This window comes from Mustela lutreola, chromosome 13 (genome assembly GCF_030435805.1).
Source record: "Mustela lutreola isolate mMusLut2 chromosome 13, mMusLut2.pri, whole genome shotgun sequence".
Classification (NCBI taxonomy): Eukaryota; Metazoa; Chordata; class Mammalia; order Carnivora; family Mustelidae; genus Mustela; species Mustela lutreola.
The window spans coordinates 46,202,456-46,222,795 of NC_081302.1; the positions used below are offsets into that span (position 1 = coordinate 46,202,456).

Below are 20,340 nucleotides of genomic sequence, written 5' to 3' on the forward strand. Positions count from 1 at the left end.
CATCCCACACTAGCACTAGTGACTTCTGGTAGCTTCTCACGCTCTTCCGACCTGATCCTGGCGGTGCCCTTAAGACGAGCAGCCTGGACCGCCAAAGGGGTTGAACGGCGAAACGAACGGGCCGCACAGCCAATCACGTTTCGCGCTGCCCGGAAAAGGCGGGTCCCGGGAGTGTCATTGACAAAGCCGCGCGGGATTGGCGGGTCCGGAGCGGTCCGGGGTGGCGGGAGTTTTCGGATGTGTTGGCGGTGACCTCGGCAGCAGCGGTTGGGCTGAGTTGGACCGGAGGGGCGGGCGGCGGAACCGGGAACGCCAGTCCGCCGCGGATTTCTGAGCTCCCGTCTCGCGGGTCTCACTGCGGCCGTCTTCTTTCCGTCCCCCAGAGCTGCGGGGAAGGATGGATCGGCACCGGCCGCGGCTGCACCACCCGAAGCAGGGCTCCGCCGCCGGGGCCCCCTACCCAGGCTCTGCTTCGCTCCGGAGCTGCCGGGAAAGCAAGATGCCGCGCAGGAAGGGCCCCCAGCACCCTCCGCCCGGCGCGGCCGAGGAGCCTGGAGAGAAACGCCCCAAGTTCGTAAGTTTCGCCTGGCGCTGTGGTGGGGCAGCTGCTGCCTTAAGGAGGGGCAGTGGCTCCCGTCCTGGGATCCTTCAGTTTCGTTACCCTCTGACTGGCTTGACAGCCGTGGGTGGATCCACGGGGCCTTGCAGGGGGCGGGGGGGAGTTTTGTTCTAGGTTTCTAGGGCTGCCAGTCTCGGAATAGATTTACAACGACAGGGTCCAGTTCTGTTTGGATCCACTGACAAACCCACTTGGTCCACTGTGTTGCCCCACGTTTGTTCTGGCTGAAAAGCTGTTCAGAAGTTTCTGTATTGACGTCACCTAGGTGGACATTGCATTTTTTAAGTTGAATTCTCCCCACCCCTCTAGGAGACATAGCAAAGTGAACTTTTAGGTGATAAGAATCCCCCCCCCCCCAGCTTAATATTTTAATCCACGAAGAACTTTTTAAGGCAGATGTAATTTTCCAAGTACAAAAAAATTCGTTGCAATAACATGGCGGGCTATGTAGTCACTGCTAAGGAATGTCTCGCTTAGATTGGAAAGAAGTCTAAGTATTTGAAATTCGCTATTCTGGTTGCTTCTCTTACTCACTTTGGCACCCAAGGGAGATGTCATGATGAGCGGCTTGCGAATCTTTTTGGTGTCATCTAGTGAGCAATGCAATGATGATTGTTTTGCATATGTGTGTGCAGATAAATCACTGAAGATTGATAGCTCTAGGGTGAATCTAACAATTAAAAATTTAATATTTGGACCCGTCCGTTTTACTTAGGAGTACGGAAAACTTTTTAAGTTATTGGTAAAATTATACAGTACTCCATGCGCCTTCTGTGAACAAATAAACACTCATTAGGAACTTAAGTCAGGATACACATATTAAGGGAATAGAGATTTGTGGAGGAGGAGTAAGTTGCTAAGTATACAGTTAAAAATGATGGTTGAATAAAACTGGGAGCAGAGCTGTGATATGTATCAGAATGCTGAAAATGACGGACACCATGGATTAATTTTGCTAAAGTAAGTATCAAGGTGGCCATAGGCCATGTGAAGTTTTGCAGGAGCGTCAACTATGTTGTTATTGTTATTTTAGCAGAGTTGAAGAATAAATGGGATTGAGTTAAACTAGCCAGTAGGAAAAGAATCCTGGGGCAATGGTTTTTCTTCCTTTTAGAGTCTACTCTCTGTGTTAGTGATGTCATTCTATTTTGTTTCTCACTCCTATGCTCCAGAATGCATGAGATGTGATTTTCTGTAACCCCCCCCATCAAGGACGTCATGGAAACAGAACCTAAGCTAGTATTTAGGTTTAGTTTCATTTTAGGATGTATCAGGTGATTTGGATTCTAGTTTGTTTTTCATTTCCTAAGTACGTTAAAAGGGTTATTGTAAAGATGAAATGAACTCCAAAGGCAATACTTTGAAGCTTTAAAGTTAATAAACATATCTAAAACAGTGTCTTCTTTTATTTTTTATTTATTTTAAGATTTATTTATTTATTTGAGAGAGAGCATGCATGTGCGTGGGGAGAGGCAGAGGGAGGGGGTCCCAGACAGACTCTGTGTTGATTGCAGAGCTTACCACCAGGCTTCCTCTCACCACCCTGAGATCACAACCTGAGTGGAAACTGAGACTGGGTCCCTTAACTGACCATGCCACCCAGGAGCCCCCACATCCCCCACCATGTTTGTTTTTGGATAGGAGTCTGATTTGAATCACGGCTTCATAATTAATTTAGAGGTAATTTTGACTATTGATAATCCCTGAAACTAATTTAGATTCTTGCTGACATGGTAGTTTCTTTAGCTGTATTTTCCATTTCACTAATTCTCTCATCAGCAATGTTTAATCTGCTATTTAACTTGTTTGGAATATTTAAGTTTAGCAATTACAGTTGACTCTTGAACAACATGGGTTTGAAATACACAGGTCTAGTTATGCATGGATTTCTTACAGTTCAGTACTGTAAAGTTATTTTTTCTTATGGTTTTCTTAACAGCATTTTCTTTCCTTAGTTTGTTCTAAGAATAGAGTATATAGTACATATAACATGCAAAATATGTTAGTTGATTATGTTATCAGTAAGGCTTCCGGTCAGTGGTAAGCTATTGGTAGTAAGTTTTTGGAGAGTCAAAAGTTATACACGAATTTTGACTGCATGGAAATCCATCAGTGCCCCGAAACCTTGTGTTGTTCAATGGTCAACGACATTTTTTATTTCTGTAGGTTCTATTTGTTTCTTTTTCAGATCTGCATGGTCATTTCTGATAATTCGTTGTTTCTTATCTTTTTTTTTTTTTTTTAGGTATTTCCTATGTGACTCTCTTTATTCTTTCTTTGATAGTTCTGGTGTGTGTAATTTTTGGACTGTCTGTGTTGACTTGCACTCGTGGTGGCTTATTCTCTCTCCTCCTGTGCTTATAGATCTTTAGGAGCTCATTGCTTTATCTCAACCTATCTTTCTTTCTTTTTTTTTTTAAAGATTTTATTCATTTATTTGACACACAGAGAGCCAGAAAACACAAGTGGGGGGAATGGCAGAGGGAGAAGGAGAAGCAGGCTCCCCACTGAGCAGGGAGGCAGATGTGTGGGACTCGATCCCAGGACCCTGGGATCATGACCTGAGCTGAAGGCAGACACTTAACCTACTGAGCCACCCAGGCGCCCCTCAACCTATCTTTCAATAGGTCTTAGTGGGGATGTTTTTCTCCGGTGTCCTTTTCTGGGAGTGCCACCGATTGGGACCATCTGTTTTAGGAGTAAGACTCATAGAGAGCCCAAGGTTCCATGCTTAACCCTAACTCTGTTCCTGGCCTATGGCTCAGTATGCCAGTCTTAAGGCTCCCTTCTGAGCAGCTCTTCCAAGTCAGCCTAGTTCCTCACTGCTCTCAGTCTCACCCTAGTAACTCTAACTTTGAGGTTGGAGATGGTCACTCCCTCGTGCGATCTCAGCAGTGCCTCTGTATGTGATTGTTCTGTAGTTCTGTTTGCTCTACTGCCAGATGTCAAGTCGGTTCTTGGCTTCTTTTGATTTCATATGGAGCCACATTAGCCTGAATCTCTTTGGGCCACCGAGTCATTAGGTCACCTACTTGCCATGGGTAGCTGCTTTTGACTGGAATATGTAAGGTAGGTTGGTGATGTCACAGGAATAGGGATAATTTAGGTATTTGGTGTTTTACATACTCCATAAAGCTGCAAACTGGCAGTTGAACTGAATGGGAAATTGGTCCCTTGCCCCAGTCTTAGATTAGGAAGGCATAAGTTCTGGTGCCCACTGAAATCCTGCTTTACTCTGAGCCTTGATAAAGCAGACACATCCTTGTTTTCTAGTGTAGGTCTAGTCCTGCGTCTCAGGTTACTTTTGAATTGTGTATACAAGTTTGTGGTATAGAATTTCTCCCTATAGATCTGTGTAAAGAGTAGAAATTAGTCTGTTGTAAATGTATGTTAGTTTGGCTACACAGGAAATCACTGACTTTGGGGCTGTTTGGGAACCAGCCCACTTGACTTCAGTGGAAAATATGGTAAGCAGTGAGGTGGGTTTTTTTTTTTTTTGGAAGCAGTGAGTATTGAGATGCTGGGGATAGATACTGGGGGACAGGATGCAACTATTGGAGGCTGGGGGTGAGGGATCAAGGCAGGTGTCTGGATGAAGGCTTTGAGAACGTAGATAGAATTCAGGAGGATCATTAAACTTTGTCCTGCCCTAGGTCACACTCTCAGTACCTGAGCTGAAGTCCTATTTCCCTTTTAGAATAGAACAAAACAGTTGCCTCTTCATCATGAAATGCCTCTCAGTGATGCTGGGCACTTTGTTCTTACCTTTCACTGCTCTTAGAAGCACACAGCATGGGCAGTGGTGGCCTCCCATCCAGACGGAGAGCAGGATGTGTGGCTTCTGGAGAAGTTCCCCTCTCTAGGCTGTGGGCCTATTTTTGGAGAGGAGGCCCGTGCATTTGGTGATCCTGTTGGGAGAGCAGCTCTTCTTTATAATTAGGAATATCCTTTAAAACTTCTCATAGACTTTAGTGTAAATCTTGCATCTAATCATATGGTTTCCATCGAACGGCTTGTTAATTATTGTTTAATTATGTCATTACAGTACTTTAAATTTGGGTTGTGATTTTTCACCTTGTCCAGTAATATCTGTCCAGTAATATCTGTCTACCATTTTGGACATCAATAATGATAATAATTAACCCTAATGATCGAACCAAGTTCTGTTCTAGGTGCGTCTACTCACTTACCCTTTTACCCCCTACACCAGCCCTATGAGGTGTGTGATATTACTAGCCTTGTTTGCTGGGTGGGACAAGAAAAGGACAGAGGTTGAATTGCCTTAGGTCACACAGCTGCCTGTTGGCGGGATGGGGTTTGAACCCAGACAAGCCCCTGCCTGCCTGGGTTTTTTAGCCACTGTCCTGTATTATCTCCCCTGCAGTTGGGAATTTTAATCTTTACTACGGTTCTCATTCAGGAGCCATTACAAATACTAGCACCTTTAATGAAGACAGAATTAATGATTTCCTCCTGATCACAGACAGTTTGTAAGGTGGGAAGAGGTAGGAAGTTGGAGAGCTGTTTGTTGTACTGGGAACTTGGGGGAAGTGACATCAGAGTAGACTTGAAGAGATCAGCGCATGCTCACCGGGATGTTGTTTCCGGTGTATCTGGAGGCAGGTATGGCTGGCTGAATAATGAGCACCTCCCCCCGCCCCACCCCAGAGATAGTCATGACTTTTAGTCCCTGAAACCTGTGAGTGTTCCTTTCTATTGCTAAAAAGCACTTTCGGTGAAGGCTTTTAAAATGGGGGAAATTATCCTGGATTACCAGGCCCGGCTCTATATGCACGCTAGGTGTCCTTGTAAGAGGGAGGCAGAGGGAGATTTGACTGCAGAAAAGGAGAAGGTGATGGGACTCTCAGGCAGAGACTGGTGATGTAGCCCCAAGTCAAAGAATGTTGGCAGCCATTGGAAACTGGAGGAGGGAAGGAACTGGTCTCCACTCAAGCTTCCAGAGGGAGAGTGCTACTGCGAACACAGTCACTTGAGCCCAGTGCAACTCATTTCTGACTTTGGGCCTCCCGGCACTGAGAGAATACATTTTTGTTCTAAGCCATCTGGTCTGGTAATTTGTCTTGGCAGCCCTAGGAAATGACCACAGCAGGTATGCTTCTGAGGGGGACCACATTGAAAGGTGTGGTTTAACAGTTTATATATGAAGTGTTTTAGGAGAACCATCAAATTCATCTAAATCTCTTTGTTGTAGTATGGTTTTATTTTGGACTCCTTGTGATTGGGGTGGGGTGGATAGAAGATACATACAGTTCAGTCCTCTGGAATAGCAAGTAGAACTTGAATTCATCTTGTTCTGCTGCATCATTTTCGTAGTTGCTAGAAAGCAGAGCAAAGGTGGAGGTAATTTCTGGGTGCTTTTTCTTTCTTTCTTTCTTTTTTTTTTTTTTTAAAGATTTTATTTATTTATTTGACAGAGAGAGAGAGATCACAAGTAGGCAGAGAGGCAGGCAGAGAGGGTTGGGGGAGGGTGGAGGAAGCAGGCTCCCTGCTGAGCAGAGAGCCCAATGTGGGCTTGATCCCAGGACCCTGAGATCATGACCTGAGCCGAAGGCATCCCTGGGTGCTCTTTTTGAGTTTATTTCTTCACTGAGTCCTCAGCTAACGTGATGCTTTCAATGGTCCTAGAGTTAAATTGGCAAGAATTGGAGACAGTGTTGTTATTTGAAGGCTTTAGGCACGTGAATGGCATTCATGTCAAAATCCACCTGACCCATCTGACACCGAAGCCTTCAGAGGTAAGATCATTTATTTTATTCAGGTCAGTCTTCTAAGTGAATTGCCTGAATTGCTCAGACTTTTCTTCCCCCACCATTTACCCTTCTGAACAAGAGAAAAGAAGTTTTTTGTTATTGTTGTTTGTTTGTTAATATATGACTTATCAAAAGAAACAAAATATTTCAAGTGGCTTTTGGGAGTATGTTTAGTTGCTGAAAATAGATGATATATGGCTTTTACTTCTGGATCGCTCTGTATCTTTTGCGCGCGTGTGTGTGTCATGGGGGGTAAAAAGGGGTGGGAGTAGGGATAATTGTCTCAGATTTAGAGTAAGGCTTAATTGCTTTTTTCAAAGACTCATGTCTTTAATTATGAAGCAAGCAAACTGACATACATTTATTACACAATGAAACCTTGCATCTCATCTAGTCTGTCTTGTAGCAATTGCTTCTGAACAGATGTTACCTGAAACACCTTTGTGCAGTTGGTAGAATGCTAAAATTTGTCATGCTTTTATTATTGTTGTCGTGAATTAACTCTACTTTATGGCATAACTTTATTGCTGTGTCCTAGAATCTTTATATATTTATTGCCTTATAAATTGGATTTAAAATTGGCTTTTTATATAGAATGTAAATTAACATGTGTATAACTTGTTTATGCTTGCAGAATAATCCAAGAAAAAACTGCTACGTATTATACTAATGTAATTGTCTTTAACTCAGCACATAGTATCCTCCAAACAGGAATGAAATGACTGCTACAGAATATGCTTACTGTCACACTCTGCTTGTTTCTCCCAGAAACTGATTTGACTTTTAGATCTATAAAATATAGATTAAGCATAACCTTTTACTTCATGGGATATTAAGGATCAAAGCACGAGCTTTCTTTGAACAGGATCTACAAAGGTAACTTTTCTCTCCAGAGCAGCAGGGTGGCATTGAAGTGCCTCATCGCTGGGAGTAATCTTCTCAAATATCAAATCAAATAATCATTATTAACTTAGGGGAGGATTTAAGAGTTTCAATAAGTTAAGTTTTGGTGTTGGAATGTTTCAGTTACTGGCTAATTAATGAGAACTCTTTGGAAATGCTTGCCATAGATGGTATTCTTTAAAAAGACCCACTGCCATCTCTTCTTACAGTTTTTTTTTTTTTATTTGTAGAATTGGGAATAGCATTTATGAGCGGTGACGTGGGCCACTGTTATGGCTTGAATCCTATAGCTATGTTATGCATTCGTTGGGGCTAGTTTCTTCTCTCTGGGCCTCTGTTTCCTCACGTGTAAGATGCGATTGTTGGGAAGTTGAGAAGCTACTGTGTGATAGGCCTGGAATGGTACCTGGCTCATTGTAATCCCGATGTCAGTCTTTGCCATTTATAGGATTGCTGTTGCTGTCATCAGTAGCAATAGTAGTAGTAGTAGCAGTAGTAGTAGTAGTAGTAGTAGTGCACTGTTTTCTAGGTTTTAGGGCCTTGGGGATATTACACTGTGTATTTGAATTACTTTCCTGTACTGGAAACTTTTCACAGGGTCAGCATTTTCCCCCACGTTGTGTGTGGCAGGAGCAGAGTCCTGCCATTCTCAGTTCTTTTCCTGGGGTGCTGGGTAACATTCAGGTTGATGCAGGTTTCTGGTTGTGATGGCTGCATAGTCAGAGCAAGGTTCTTGAACTTTCTAGGCATTATGTTTTTATACGTAAAATGGGGATCATGAAACTATGACACTTGCATGCAGATAAAACTTAGAAAAGAAACCCACGAAGGCAACAACCTCAAACTTAGGAAAGAAATCCTTGTGATGCTCCAATGTGGACTTGAATGATAATAAAAATAATGTTACTTATATATGTATAGATATAAGTTAAAAATATGACTCCTTATGTTTATGGCTCTTTTACAACTATGAAACTCCAACAGATTTACACATAAAACCCGAAACAAAACTATAAAACCAATAAAATTCAAATGAATAACAACATTAATTTAATGTGATTGATGATGATGTTTTGCTGAAATTAAGTCATCATTGTTGAACTTAATAGTGGGAAGATATGTGTATGGTTTGCTGTTTTCCTTTTTGTCAGCTTGACTTTTGGATGGAAGTGGAATACCAGAGGCTGAGGAAGCAGAGGACAGTGATAAAGCGAAAGACTCAGTCCTACACTATTGGTAGAGATCGGTCATCTACCATTATTGTCTTTTTCACAAGATTTTAACTTGAGGCTTCGGGTGAAATAGTGATTATGATACAGTCACTGGTTATGATTAAAAAAAATGTAGCCATATGTAGATATTTTCTACTCAACTGTATGAAATTGATGAAAAGGAGCAGAAAGAATCGGAGCTGAGACCACCAGCATCTATATTCATTTTTCTCTTGAAATTAACCTTACCATAGCTCTGAGTATTTGGTTCCTTGAATAGGGACATTTTGGAATTATGGACGACATTTTGGAATGGAATTCTTCCTAAGTAGAGGAGATCATGAAAACCTAGGTAGTGTGATTGCTGTTGTTTGTCCTTCTTCTAGTGCCCTGTTGTGGTGTACACAGGCACACACACACACACACACACACACACACCTACATGCCCACACGCACGCACGCAAGTGTGGCCACCAGAAGCCACACTTCTGATGGAAGGACCATGGTGTAGAGTGGTCATTCAGATTGTCCAGATGATGCTTATTTTCCTTCAAATGTTTAAGATAATCTTGGAAAAATGCAATATTTAAAAAATCGTCTGGACCTGGAGAGCCCGAGAAGGGATCAGCAGACTCAGTTTGAGGACTCCAAGAGGTGACTTAAGAAGTTAGTTGAGTACTGGAAACTGGCAAAGGTTTTGTACCTTTAGTTCTTCATCTAGCAATGAGCTCAAAGTGATTAGTAAGTGTTCAGTTGTGAAGGATGTATACAGTGTGCTTCAAAACAGTTTACTTCTTCTTGGGGCGCCTGGGTGGCTCAGTGGGTTAAAGCCTCTGCCTTCAGCTCAAGTTATGATCTCAGGATCCTGGGATCTGTTCAGCAGGAAGCCTGCTTCTCTTCCTCTCTCTCTGCCTACTTGTGATCTGTGTCTGTCAAATGAATAAATAAAATACAAAACAAACAAACAAACCCAGTTTACTTCTTAATAGTTTATTGAGGGAAGACATTTCCCTTGCAATTAAAAAATATATATATATTCCTTTGGTCATACAAAAGAAATGTAGAACACCATGTACTCACAGTGAGTGTCAGAAACGAAATTTTATAAACGCTATTGAAATGTCTGTTTTCTCTATCAGTTTCCTTTTAATCTCTGCTCTTCACTTCTTTGAGGTAGGGGCTATTTACAGGACTTTTTATTTATTTCATGAGGGACCTTCATGGGTTAAATATGGCTGACTACCTGTTCAGCTCTCCAAGGAAATTATCATTAATTCTAGGTTATTCTAGAAGTTAAAAAAGAAAACTACATGCTTCTTTTGGAGTTATGATGTAGAATTTCTTGAAACTCTTAGTGAGATACATGGGTTAGTCTAATTATTAGATCTATAATAGTGCATTTATTTGGCTTATTTTATTATAAAGTATCTTCCCAGGATGTGGGGAGTTTATCCTGTAATTGTTGTATTTTCCTGAGATGGGTTGTTTATTTGGGCATCAGGAAATGTAACTTTGTAACATTCAGCTTTTAAGTAGGATTTACAAATTGGTGACATTAATTACAGACTGTACTATACTATTAAACTGTTGTGTTGATCAAATCCTTGGGTAGAATGCAATTTGTAAGGACAATTACGATTCATTTCTAATGTAAAATCTGACAATCTGAGAAATGAACATGAGAACCAGAATGCACATAGTCTGCAATCAGAAATTCAATGTGACAGTTTGATTTCCTTATAAAAGGTGATGGTCTCCAATTAAAACCATGCTCAAACCCTTATTCAGCCTCTCTTCTGGAGGTGTTATTTTGCTGTTACTGATATGTTATCTTGAACCTGTTTTCAGTTACGTTATGCACATGTCTGTGAGCTTTTGGAAGTCACTTTCTCTCTCTGCAAAGCTTGGCATAGGCTTGAGCTTACTACAGTAGGTCTGTGAACGCTTGGCTAATTGAAAATCTATGCAAAATTACTCCTGTAACCTTACACCACCTGGTTCATTAATCTATTCATGATTAATTTAGATTTAAACGTTATTGATATACCCTAAATGTCTATTTCTTTTTATAAAAGATTTCAGTGGTGGTGGGGAAGAACATGTAAAGGCTACCAGAAACATATCTGGGTCACTGGAGAACTGAGCCTGCCCATTCAGGCTCTTCTAGGGGCCAGCTATGTGGCTTTCAAGCCCTACTGTGGTAAAGAGGGTGTAGGATGGATTCAAATACGGCAGTGTATCCTTGGGCAAATCAATGAACTTCTGTGCCTCAGTTTTCCTATCTGTAAAATGGAATAGATAACCACAGCACGGCCATTGTAGCTTGTTGGGAGGATAAATGGAGGTAATGGATGCTTCAGTAGCTTGGGTACAGTGCTTAGCAGTTAATACGTGACAGCTATTGTGAGTTTTACTCTTTTAATTCTTTCTCAGATACAAGAGTAGGGGGGAGTCTCACCTGAAATGTTGAATTCTCTAGGGCTGATCATTTGGAAGGAGATGTGATGGGATCTCAGTTACTGGCAGCATTTTGACCATTCTTTTTAGCTTCCCACCTCCCTTTCTCCCTGTGTTCCTGTTAGACCCCTGCATTGTGTCCCTGAACCCGACCTTAACTGGAGTGGGGAACACACCAAGAGGTTTGGCTCCTGGGCGTACACCCCTCCTTTCTGTTTCATCTAGCCTTCCGGCCCCTTGACCTCTCTTTCCCTTTCGGTTTCCTGCTGACTTCTGCTCCACACAATACCCATTCTCCACAAAAGTAACCCTAGCACTTTTGAACTAGGATGGCTTCGCATTCCTCACCTCCTCAAGCCTGCCATAGGGTAGACGGTAAATAACTAGTACAATCTCTGGTTTCCTTGTCCACTTGCGCTGATGGCCAAGACTGCAGCAACTTGACAGGCTCCCTGGGTCTTGAAGTGGGCTGCTGTCTGGAGGTGGAAAACCTCCCAGCTCTGTGAGCTGATTTCCTTACATTCTTTATCTGTGGGTCGGCTGATTGGCTGGGTCCTCAAAGCTGGAGATAATCATCATCATCACAATAGCTACATTTATTCAGCTCTCCCAGTGGGCTGTGCGCTATCTTAATCACTTAATCCTAATTCACTGCTTTCAAGGAAGCACTCTCATCACCCTGGTTTTGGATGGGATGGAACTGAGGTGAGGAGAGAGTTTGGGGCCTTTTCTGAGCCGCCACAGCTGGGGATGGGGGTGATGGGTACCAGCAGTCAGGTCTAACTCCAGAGCCCTGGCTTTGAACCACCTCTCTGGTTACCTTTCTATTTCTATTAACATTTATGCTAAACCATTAGCATTACTCTCTTTACCTTTGCTATGGGCCTGATTGCTTTTTGTTGTGAGTAGTTTTTTAAATTGAAAAAGTAATGTATGTGTAAGGGCCTACTTAGCCGGAGCGAGCCATTTTGTTGTTGATGCAGCAAACTTAGATTGACCCGACACCCCCCCCCCCGCCCCCCACCCCGAGAAGCTTACTTGGGAACAAGTCTGGGAAACCAGAAAAATATGACTGACCAGCCCCTGATAACGAAGCCCAGATACAAGGACGTGTCCGGCCAGGTGGAAACGTCCAATCAGTAAAAGCGCACGTATTACCTCCCTACCTGCCAAGGATGAGCGAAGCCAGGTGGAGACATCCAATCAGGAAAGTACCTCTCTAACCACCCAAGAATGTGGGCCCTACCCTTTGGGTGCCAATTCTGACCAGAGTAATAGGCTAGTTCAAATAACTACTCTAGGATGAATTGTAATTCAATTGGCCACCTGTGTGTGGCCAGGCTCAACCACATGGCCTTTACTCTAGAAAAGTTAGTCTGTGAGACTGGGAGGGGTCGCCTCTTTGCAAGAGACGGCCCTGGCTGGTCAGTTTGATTCTCAATTCTTGGCGCGAAATAAAGCTTTGCTTGACCTTCGCTTTGTATCAGTCTCGTCCTTTTGTCTATGGACCCTTTCAGTATGCACCTCTTAAAAAGGCCAGCAGTGGAAGAGTACAGTCTCGCTCGGAGACTTCCTTACGTCCCAGACCACCGAATCAGCTTGTTCCCAAATGGTGGCCGCGGTGACTTCTATTAATTTCTTTTGTTTCCTTTAATGATATTCTGTGTGTATGTGTAAAATACCCACTTGTATATACATGGGAACATTCCACCGCTTTCCTTTAAAAGATCTTAGAGATGGTTACCCCTGACTCTTAGCACTCCCTTGACACCTTCTTCGGATAGAAAATAAAGGCTGTTTTGCGTGAACTTGCTCAATTTCCTGCTGTCTGCACCTGTAATCTTCCCTATCTGCAGCTCTTCCTCCTTTCCCCCTCCAGTATCCACAGAAGAAATGTCTGTTTTTCTGTTCAAGGTTAAGCCCTTCACCCCTGTTCTTGATCCAGTCCCATTCCATTAGGTGTGTTTCACTCTTTATAGGTTGCAATCTCTAAGAATGCTCCGGTGCTTCCCATTATAAAAGAAAAAGCAGAAGCAAAACCAAACAACCTCCCTCTCTGACTTTCTCTTGATCCTTCTCCCTCTCTGAATACTATGCTCTGCTTCCTTCCCTTCTAGTCAGTTAGTTCTTTTTATTTATTCAGTAAATACGTGAATTTATTCAGTAAATATGTAGAGCACAGGTAGATACAATTTGGTCCTTGTCTTCAAGAGGCTCCCATTCAGTCTGGTATGAAGAGAGGTGTGAACCAACAAGTGGTAAGTGTTACCAATGAGTCCATTTTAAGTCATCTTGAAGGACTCAGGTTCTGAAATAACCTGGATTTAAATCCTGGTTCTGTATTTGACAGCTGTGTGACTTTGGAAAATTACTGTGTTTCTTTGTTTGTTTCTTCATCTCCAAGTTGGGAACCTATATGGTACATTGGATATGATGATTCAGCGTGTTAGAATGAGGGTTGACACATAAGTTTTAAATAGGTCTTAGCCTGTTGTTGCTAGTATGAGGGCACTGGTGAAGGGTAGAGTGTTCTTGTTGACGAGGGATTCAGCCAACTCCCATTGGTTCCTCAACCTTCCTTTGCTTCTGTTCATTCCACTGAAATTGCTTGGGCAGAACCATTATTACCAACATGGTGGCTGATTTTCAAACTTCATCTTACTTGACTTACTTCACAGGATTAGCACCAACCTCTAGCTTCTTGAAAGCTTTGCCATGATGTGTACTTTTCTTCTGATCTTTGCTCATCTTTCTTGGCACCATTTTATTTATTTATTTGACAGAGAGAGACCACAAGTAGGCAGAGAGGCAGGCAGAGAGAGAGGAGGAAGCAGGCTCCCCGCAGAGCAGAGAGCCCGATGTGGGGCTCGATCCCAGGACCCCGGGACCATGACATGAGCTGAAGGCAGAGGCTTTAACCCACTGAGCCACCCAGGCGCCCCTCTTTGCATCATTTTAAATTAGTGTTCCCAAGTACTGTCTCCAGTCATATTCTTCCAGTTTATACCTCCTTTCAGCCTGAGCTTATCTATTTCCTTAGCTTTTACTACTGCCTAGATTAGTGTTTTTCAGGAGGACTTTCTGTGATGAGATATTCTGTTCTGCTTGCCCCTTAGCATCTTCTCCGCTAAGTCAGCTTCCCTGATGGTGATGTGATGATTGACCCCTTTTGGAGAACAGGCACATCTTATTCTGGCCAAAATGGTGCACTTTCATAGCCCCTGATGCCACCATCAGCGATAGGTTTATGAGCCAAACAGCATCAGCAATGATAGAACCAGGTGTGGGATCACAGCCGTTAGAAGGGCTGTCATCAAGGCAAGAGAGAACACATGATGATGAGGATGTAAGGGGAACCCTTTGTACTGTTAGTGGCACTGTAAATTGGTTCAGCCACCATGGAAACCTGTGTGGAGGTTCCTCAAAAAATCGTAAATAAAACGACCATATCATTCAGCAGTCCCACAGGATACATATCCAAAGGAAATTAAAACAGGATCTTGAAGAGACATGGCACTCCCATGTCTATTGCAGCATTATTCACAATAACCTAGATATAGAAACAATCTAAATGTCTTTCCACAGACGAATGAACAAAAAAGATGCACTATGTATACACACACAATAGAATATTTTTCAGTCATGAGAAAAGGAAATCCTGTCCTTTGCAACAACACGGATGGACCTGGACATTATGCTTAATGAGATAAGCCAGAGAAAGATAGATATTGTATGATATCACTTATAATGTGGAATCTAAAAAAGCCAAACTTGTACAGACAAGAGAGTAGAATGATGGGTACCAAGGCCCAGGGTGGTGGGAAGGATGGGGGAACTGGAGAGATGTTAAAGGCTACAAACTTCCAACTAAAACCTAAGTTCAAGATCTCCAGTGCATAGCATAGTGATTAAACGATACTGTATCATCTACTCCAAAATTGCTAAGAGACCAGAACTCAAATGTTCTCACTACAAAAAATAAGTGATAATTATGTGATATGATAAAGGTATCAGCTAACGCGATGGTGGTAATCACTGTAATATATAAATGTATGAAATCAACACTTTGGGCACTGTTAGCTTACACAATGTTAAGTGTCATTGATATCTCAAAAAGAAAAGAAATAGGGGAGGATTATCTTCACATCCTTGTGAGATCTGCAGTCCTGAATAATTTGCCCTAGTTTATTAGGATCATTGGGTGCCTTCTCATGGCTGTGGCTGTCAGCTGAGCACTTCCCCATAATCTTTGTTGACCTGTTTTGTTGGTGTCCTTGAATAGTGCAATTATCAACATGGAACCATGGACTTTTAGAAGTACTTTGCAAATATACTTGGGCTAATGTTGTTAGAAAGAGCCGGATTTTGGCATCGCTGGAAGATTGCCAAGGGCAATTAGGCTGAAGTTGCTTGAGCTCGCAGCTTGACTGCAGAAATTGGTGTGTTCAAAACCTAATGTTTTGAACATAGAATGCCATATGTTGGAAATTCACTGTGCCATGATATGTCACGGTGCAGATTTGGTGCAGTATTGGGCTGCTCTGTGTCTGATCCCATTCAAGGATTTATCTTTCTGGATACCTCAGGATGACAAGTGCAAAGAAAAGCATTAAGATGAGGAAACTTTGTATTTCAGTGTGGGTAGCCCTTGCAGGACTGTTACTTTGTGATACTAGTTTTGGAATCACCAGAAAGAGAAAATAAGTGATCCAGGCTCTTTATTTTTTTCTCTAGATCCTTTTGGGTTGTCAACTCCTTCAGGGCAGCTGACATGTATCGTAGGTCTTTTTGGGCCAGGCCTACTGTGGTGTTGGCTTAGCTTAGATGCTAACTGTATAACCAGCTTGGGTAATGTTTCTAGAAGAAATGTAAAATGAACTACATTTTATGCATAATACTAGGACTGGATGTAAGGGTTGGGATTGTGCTCTTTTTTCTGTTTTTCAGATGTTAACCTTGTAATATGCACTCATCATTTGGGCTCATTTGCAGTGAGGAACCATTGTAGACACTAGTAACAAAAAGTAATCAAATTATGCAAGAAAAGTTTTCAGCAATTTAGTTATTGTAGAGTTCAAACTTCATCAAGAATTAAAAATACTGAATTTTCTTTTATTGATGTTGCCCTGTAATTTTTGATTTGGATGTGTGTTTGTGTGTGTGTGTGTGTGTTTTCTTGAATGTGGATATTTTTGTGACTTACATTTTAGTCTGAATCGGGAGGGCATGGTTTTCTAAGGCTTGTGGTATATACTGCAGTTTAAATTCTACAAGTTAGAAATAGAACTACTTACTCCATCTCTATTAAACCCTTAAGAGAGCAACTTTAAGACACAAATGGGGAAAACTCCCTAACAAAACATATTCTTGGGGCACCTGGGTGGCTCAGTGGTTTAAGTATTTGACTTCAGCTCAGGTCATGACCCTGGGAGTTCCTGGGATCGAGCCCCTACTTGGGCTCCCTGCTCAGGAGTGAGTCTGCTTCTCCTTCTTCCTCTTCCCACACTCACACTCTTTCTTCCTCTTCCCCTTCCCGTACGCATGCGCTCTCTCTCCCAAATAAATAAATAAAATCTTAAAAACAAACAAAAAACCAAACATATTCCTATTCGTTTATAGAAATCACAGTCTGCCCCTTCCTCCCCCCCGGCTTGTTATACTCACTCACCAGAACTTTTAAGGTGTAACTTTGTGGTCAGTGTTTTAACACTTAATAATCACCCAGTTGGAATTGTGCTTGTTTTTCTTGTTAACATTTCATTTTCAAATTTCTTTGCCTCAGAAACTGCTTTATTTCCACTGTGAGTCCTCCCTAGATTTGGTAACAGCAGCTGTCCCATTGTAGCAGTGGGGACGGAGGGAAGGGGAATGAGGGTTTTGGAGTCACAGGGACCAAGGGTCCATTTCCAGCCTGATCACTGGCAAATCACTTCTGACACTTCATTTTCTGATGTCTAAGATGGGGATAATGGTTAATTAATAGGATTGTTGGGTGTTGGTAATTATGAAGAGTGCTCAGGAAGTGGTGGTGATTATGATGAGGTGGACTACAGTCTCTGGGTACTGAGGGTCTTCAGTTTTGTCTCAGTCAGAGCCTTTTTTGACTTAAAGAAACAGACCCCTATACAATATCTAGTTTGAAATTGGAAAGGGCAGTTGTAAAGACACAGGGGGGTATATTCTTGGATCAAGCATAGTAAATGTAGCTGATCTTCCCAAGGGTTTGGAACCAAGAACTGATAGCTGGCAACTTCTGTCATTCTCTCTTTTCAGGGGTCACACAGCCTCGTTTTGCTTCTCACTAGGCATTTGTTCCATTGTTGTGTCTCCACAGAGCACAGCTTCTGTGTCTGTGATCTTTACACAGCCAAGCTCAGAGCCTTGCAGTTCCAGACCTACATTCTCTCCACCCATGCGAGAACAGATTGTCATTTTCATCTCCAAATCCCAAATCCAGATTTTTGGTAGAGTGAGGATCTGATTGGTTCTGGTTGGGTGTGGGGGTTGAGCTCTGCTCACATCTGTGGTCAGGCCTGGCTCACAGAGAACAACGAAGCCTGCTGGGTCCACCCCGCTGACATAGAGAAGGGGTTCTGTGCATGAGGCAGAGAAGCCAACGAGTATCTACCATATTGACATGTGGGTCTTTGGAGATTCCTTGATGATAGTCTTGGCACTGGAAGATTGAGCTCAGAAGACTTTGTCCAAGCTAGTTTTTTTTTTTTTTTAAATTAACATATAATGCATTATTTGTTTCATGGGTATAGGTCTGCTGTTCATTAGTCCTACACAGTTCATAACACTCACCATAACACATATCCTCTCCAATGTCCATTCAGACACCCCATCCCTCCCACACCCTCCCCTCCAGCAACACTGTTTGTTTCCCGAGATTAAGAGTCTCTTACCGTCTGTTTCCCTCTCTGGTTTCATCTTGTTTCATTTTCCCCTCTCTTCCCCTGTGATCCTCTGTCTTGTTTCTGGAGTTCCTCATATCAGAGAGATCATATGATAATTGTCTTTCTCTGATTGACTTATTTCACTTAGCTTAATACCTTCTAGTTCCATTCATGTTGTCGCAAATGGCAAGATTTCATTTTCTTGATGGCTGTATAGTATTCCATTGTGTGTGTTATCTATCTATATAAAAGATCGTTATACATTTACCCCTAGTTTCCCATTAGAGTCACAAGTAGTTGTGACAGGCTTTATAAGTACTTGTGACAGGCTCTACCTTCAGATATTCTGATTCAGTTGGTTTGGAATGTTAAGAAAAGAAAACAAAAACTCTTCAGCTGATTCTCAGGTATGGTCAGGTTGAAAACCACTGACCTACAGTGTTCCCTGTACTAGGTCTAGGCATTCAAAGATGAGGAAGAACCAAAGTCCCTGGCATATTAAAAACAAAACAAAAAGAAAGCCAAAGACAAACACAAACTGCAAACAATGATCAGTGACCCAAGGGAATTGTAAAGGAAGAGCTTTGGATGAAGTGTGGTGGACTTATCATTTTTTGCTGATAATGAAGGGTGACACCGCCCACCCCCACCACAGGTTTATTCATGCAGTAGCTACTCAGGTCTGCTTACCTCCATCTCATTCACCCAGCTAGCTGTCCCTGTCCTGAGGCCCAGGCTCTGGGCATGGCCTTGGGAAACTGCCACTGCTTGAGTTCTCAGCCCCAAAGAAAAATGACAACATTGCGAGGCCTCAGCAGCTGTCAAGAGAATGGTCCAATATAACTGACACCCAGCAAATAGAGATGCTGGCAAAATGACCATGACAAAAATCCTGCTCTCGGAGCCTATGCCCACTCTGGGGAGGGGACCTGCACACATTTACAGCAGTAACAGATGGATTTAACTGGATTAGAGGATGATTTCAGCCCCCCAGTGAGGGGAGACTGTTGGATGTGGTTTTAAGGAGAATGATGGTGATCTGAACCAAGGTGATACTGATGGAGTTCTAGAATCTAGGTGAGGTTTGGTGGGGCGAGGTCCAGAGCCGATGACCAAGAAAGAATTCTTGAGACATCTTTGCTGCAAAATGATGGTTTATTAAAGCACGGGGACAGGACCCGTGGGCAGAAAGAGCTGCTGCCCTGGGTTGTGAGGGATGGCAGGTTATGTACCCCGCCGTTGGGGGAAAGTGAGGGAGAGGGAGGTTTCAATGGAGCTTCCATATGCTAAAGAGGGCCTACTAGGTGCCGGGATACTGGAGGTTTTGTGGCTTGATCAATGTTGTCTTTTCCCTTTTCGCAAGCCATTAACATCAAGATAGTTGGGAGATTCCTAAAGAATGTCACATTTGTCCCACCCTGGAGTAATGGAGTGGGGGTAAGGAGGAGATTGCGAGGTGTCAACCTTTTGCTGGGGTGAGGGGGAGATTGCGAGGTATCAGCCTTTTTGCTTTGTCCTCAGCCAGCCTTCTGCTCCCTCATCAATGCTGGTGGGGATGTTAGTGTGGGAAGGAAGGGGACTTGTGGTGATTTTTTTCAACTAAGGCTTCAGACAAGCCTGTGAGGACAGACGCTTCCTACTCAACTGGTACCAGGAGAAACTGATGTTCAGGGAGTTTCAGTGCCTGGGGTCTCACAGCTGATCCCTATCGGAGCTGGATTCCAATCTAGGTGAGTTGGATTCTAGGACCCAGGGTGTTAGCCTTCTGCTGGGGAACGCAGGGCATAAATAAGAGTCACGGAAGAGGTGTGCTTATGGGTGAGTTAGAACCTTCAGGAAGCAGGCGATGTTTGAAAGGGGAGTATGTGAAGGAATAGAGCCCAGACAAGAAATAAAAACGTTGGTGGAACAATTTAACAGGGGAATTGCTTATGAAAGTGTTGGAGGGGAAAGGGCAAAGAGGGGATGCTGCCTGAGAGGGACCGACCCTGTGGCGGGACTCAGTTATCTGTGGGCACCTGGCTCTTTGTTGACCCCTTGGGGGAGGACCCCCTAGGGCTGGGGCTCAACTCCTGTGGGGTCTCAGGAGTTACGTTGTAATTAAACTATTGTAACTAAACATTTTTTCTAACTTTCCTTTCTCCAAACATGCTGGGCTATTCCTTTGACAGCTTCCGCACCTGCCTCCCCATCCTCTAGTCCTGTATTTGAAAAGTTTTGTTAATGCAATAGACCTAGCTGAGTTGGTCCAAAGACTGCCTTGGTGGGCTTTACAGTGTTTTGAGAGTATTTCTAATACTTCTTAGTAAATAACGCCTGGCAACGAGCCCCGTTAAGGAGCCCTGAAGGAAATGGTTGAGAACAGCCACTGTTCCTTCCATTCCCTCTGGGGCTTTCCCTCCGGGGAGTCTTGTATCTCTTGTATTCAACTGTTGTTTATTGGTTAAGTTGATTATTCATAGCATGTTTTTGTACTTTTT

At 42.9% G+C, this 20,340-nt stretch overlaps 1 protein-coding gene across 2 annotated transcripts in view; it reads left to right on the forward strand.

Moving 5' to 3' along the window:
- Nucleotides 1–218: 218 nt before the first annotated feature.
- DIAPH3 (diaphanous related formin 3) overlaps nucleotides 219–20,340 on the forward strand; it is a 506,201-nt gene continuing 486,079 nt past the window's right edge. For both annotated transcript variants that reach the window (XM_059144199.1, XM_059144200.1), the window contains exon 1: nucleotides 219–574. In XM_059144199.1, the coding sequence (XP_059000182.1) occupies nucleotides 398–574 (177 nt within the window). In that variant the 5' untranslated portion in view covers nucleotides 219–397. The remainder of the gene's footprint in view (nucleotides 575–20,340) is intronic.